At 60.2% G+C, this 3,589-nt stretch overlaps 1 protein-coding gene across 1 annotated transcript in view; it reads left to right on the top strand.

Annotated features, from left to right (window-relative positions):
• Positions 1-3,230, top strand: part of DNMT3L (DNA methyltransferase 3 like) — a 13,444-nt gene extending 10,214 nt beyond the window's left edge. The window contains 3 exon segments of the mRNA XM_006099910.3: positions 1,042-1,127; positions 2,749-2,885; positions 2,888-3,230. Of these exon segments, the coding sequence (XP_006099972.1) occupies positions 1,042-1,127; positions 2,749-2,885; positions 2,888-2,913 (249 nt within the window). The 3' untranslated portion in view covers positions 2,914-3,230.
• The last annotated feature ends 359 nt before the right edge of the window (positions 3,231-3,589 follow it).

Raw genomic sequence — 3,589 nt, 5'->3', positions numbered from 1 at the left:
GCTGTGTGCCCCAGGGTGCATGACCCAGGAGGAAGTTGTGTGCCCCAGGGTGGATGACACAGGAGGAGGCTGTGTCCCCCAGGGTGGGGCTGACACAGGAGGACGATGACTGTCCCAGGATGGTCCCGATGCAGGAGGAGGCTGTGTGTCCCAGGGTGGTGCTGACACAGGAGGAGGCTGTGTGCCCCAGGGTGGTGGGGCTCAGGAACGGTCCGCAAGGGCCTCTCTGGGGCCCCTGAGTCTGGGGAGGTAGAGTCAAGGCCACCTTTTGTTGTGTGTTGGGGGATGGTGACCTCTAGCCTCAGTTTCTCCTTCATGCCCCTCTCCCTTCTGAGGCTCCTCCTCCCAATGGTGGAAGGTCTGTCCCTCCTGTTCTCTCCTCCCTTGTCCTTCCAGTGCCTTTTAGGGAGACAGTGACCCCAGGGCCAGGCGGCCACTTGCGCCATAAAGATCCTTTACGATAGCCTCCTCTGCCAGCACCACGCTCAGTCCCTGAGACAAACACCCCTCAGTGCAAAGACCACAGACTCTTGATCTGTATGGCAGTCCACCCGGTGTCCCTGGGTCACAAGACTCTGGGAACAAAACACCAACAACCGGTTAAAAGTTTTAAAATAATCTCAGTTTCCCCTCCCTCATTAGGGATTTATAAGGAAAACTAGAGGCCCAGTGCATGAAATTCGTGCATGGGTAGGGTCCCTAGGCCTGGCCAGCAATCAGGGCCGATCCGGGCCTTCTGGCTGCAGGCCAGGCCTTCCTTTGTTCCGTGCCACCCCCTGGTGGTCAGTGCACATCATAGCGAGTGATAGAACTCCCAGTTGAACTCCCAAGGGGACACTTTGCATATTAACTTTTATATATAAAGGTAAGATGTGGTGTGCAGCAGTGTGGACTGGGGAATGTAGACAGCCTGGGAAGACTGTTGACCCAATTCTGAGGGCCACACATGTTTCCCACGGCGGCCAAGGCCTGTGGGCCACCCCAGGGGACAGAGGCTATTGTCCAGGTCACCCGTATCCACAGCCGATGTTTCCACCCCAGACAGACCCCGTGACCATCCTGGACACCTGCGGCAGAGCCGTCCGGAACGCCGTGCATGTGTGGAGCAACATCCCGGCCATGAGGAGGTATTTCCTGTGCACTCAAGCCCTTTGGGAGCGAGGAGGGACACTGGCCATCGAGGAGACAGGAGTCTGAGGGGACAGGGAGCCAGCCATGCCCAGCAGCCTCTGCCCAGGTCCGGACCTATGTCTGGTGGGTCTCTGAGGCAACCCCAAAAATTCTGGGCGTGCTCAAGGTCAGGGACACCCCTTCCACTTTGGGGACCTTCTCCCCAAAAGCTGTTGCACAAACGCTCCTGAGGTTCTCACCCCAGGACTTTGCAGGCTTCGGCTGCACAGCCCACCCTACACACCGGACCCTCACCCTCACAGCCCCGCTCACTCTCTCACCCCCACTCACTGACACACAATCACTCACACAAGCTCCCGCACTCACCCCCACCCATTGACACACAATCACACACTCACACACACAAGCCCACGTACACCCCTCTGCACCCACCAGACACTCTCCTGAGCATTCTCTCTGCTCCACCTCCTCCCGCAACACCCCTCCCCCTGGGCCCTGTGTCAACCTGCTCCTCGGACAGCCTGCTCCGGGACACCTGCCCTGGCTCCCTCTCATCCCACACGGTCCTGCCCTGGAGGGAACAGCTGGCTCCTCCGTGGCACACCCCCCCCCCCCGGGGGGCCATAGGGAGGGGCATGACACATCTTCAGGGGCAGCCGGGTCCTGTCTCCTCCCCACAGTGGCTGCTGGAGCCTTTCCCACCCACCCCTCGCCAGGCCCACGTCCAGGATCAGTTTTAGGTGCGGCTTCCCGGGCTGTGTTCTCCCTGAGGCCTGGAGGGTCATTCTTCGGGTGGTGCTTACGCCTGTTCTCCCTGCCCTGCCCACCAGCTGGCTCCCTCCCCACGGGGTTCCCGGAAACAGGCTGGAAGCCCCTGCTTTGAAGGGCAGGTCCGCTCAGGCTCCTGCTGTCCTAACAGGGAGGAGGGGCCCCCTCACCGAAGGCAGACTTCATCCTGCTGAGCGGGTGGGCGGCTGCCCTGGACGGCCATGTCACCCCTCTGCCAGTCAAGCTGCCCGGGGGGTGTGTTGGTGGGGGGAGGGGGGTTGCCAGGAGGAGCCCTGCATGTTTCTGGCGCCTCATCCCTGGCCTTGCAAAGTGAACCAAGGAATGTGTCTGACTGCAGTGGGTGCCTGGGAGCATGAGACGCAAGTGCTGGGCGCCGTGTTCACGGAGCCCGGAGTCCCAGGGGTGGCATCACATTGCAAGTTGGGGTCCGCTGCTCTCCCCACCCACCTGCCCCTCATGCAGGGTCTGCAGCACGGCTGCCACAGGACCCCCGGGACCTGCTCAGGTCTCTGTCTTGGGTAGATCAGGATTCCTTGGGAATGACATTCTTCTCTGTGGGGTCTCTCCATGATGGCTTCTCCCTGAGAGGGGGACTCCCCAGGTGGGCCAAGATCTGCCCTGGGGAACCCTCGGCCTTTCACCAGCTTCTCACAGGACCGAGGGAGGTGGGAGGGGTGGGGCCATCTCGTCCCCTGAGGCCCAGGACATGCAAGCAGGACGGGGTGTTTATGGGAGAGACCGGCACCAGCCAGCCCCCGCCCATCGCCGGCAGCCCTGCCCTGGGAGCGCGTGGAGCTGGTGGGTGACGGGCTGCCCTCTCCTCCGCAGCAGGCATTCGGCCCAGGTGCCCCCCGAGGAGCTGGCCCAGCTGGCCCAGGACCGGCAGAGAGCACGGGCCGCTGCCCTCGGGCCGGCCACGCTGGTGAAGAAGTGCTTCCTCCCCCTGAGAGAATATTTCAAGTATTTTCAACCGAACTCACTTCCTCTTTATAAGTGAGTCATTCTACCGCGAAAAAAGAAAAAAGACTTTTCTTAGAACTAAGATAACTTTCCTGATATTGTCTCCATTGTCCTCTTCAAATGATTATTTTATTTGCTTGACCTTGGATTTCCCGTGGTGGCCTCAGACCCCCTCCCTTTGGGTCTGGAGATTAGCCGCCGCCCCTCCTCCCCACCCCCACACGTCCTTCCCGGGAGGGGGCGAAGTGCCCGGCTCTCACCAGGGACAACATCCTGATGTTCAAGTGCATGTGTGCTGCTGAAAGTGTTTCTGTGTGCTGTTTGAGGAATTAAAAATACTTATTACGCAGGTTAGTGGTCATTTTTGGTGTTTTGATGTATATGTGCGGCCTTTATGCTGTAGGACACGGGCTGTGGGTGAGAAAGACCAGCAGGACACACTGCCCAGGCGTCTGTTGCAGGCGCTCCACAGGTGCAGGAGCGATGCTGTCATGTGACCATGCACCCTGCTGGCAGCCACACAGCAGCCCAGACCTCAGCAAAGTGCAGAGCTCCGAGCTCGGTGAGCAAAGGGAGAAGGGATGAGGAGACAGCAGTGAGGTGGAGGCCAGATACCCTAACCCTAACCCTAACCCTAACCCACCGTGCAATGTGCAGCCTTCCCGTCCTCGCTGGGCTCCTGGGAGGGGAGACCCGTCAGAGCATTGGT

Source organism: Myotis lucifugus, unplaced genomic scaffold (assembly GCF_000147115.1).
Source record: "Myotis lucifugus unplaced genomic scaffold, Myoluc2.0 scaffold_291, whole genome shotgun sequence".
Classification (NCBI taxonomy): domain Eukaryota; kingdom Metazoa; phylum Chordata; class Mammalia; order Chiroptera; family Vespertilionidae; genus Myotis; species Myotis lucifugus.
This window is presented reverse-complemented; position numbering and strand designations above follow the sequence as displayed.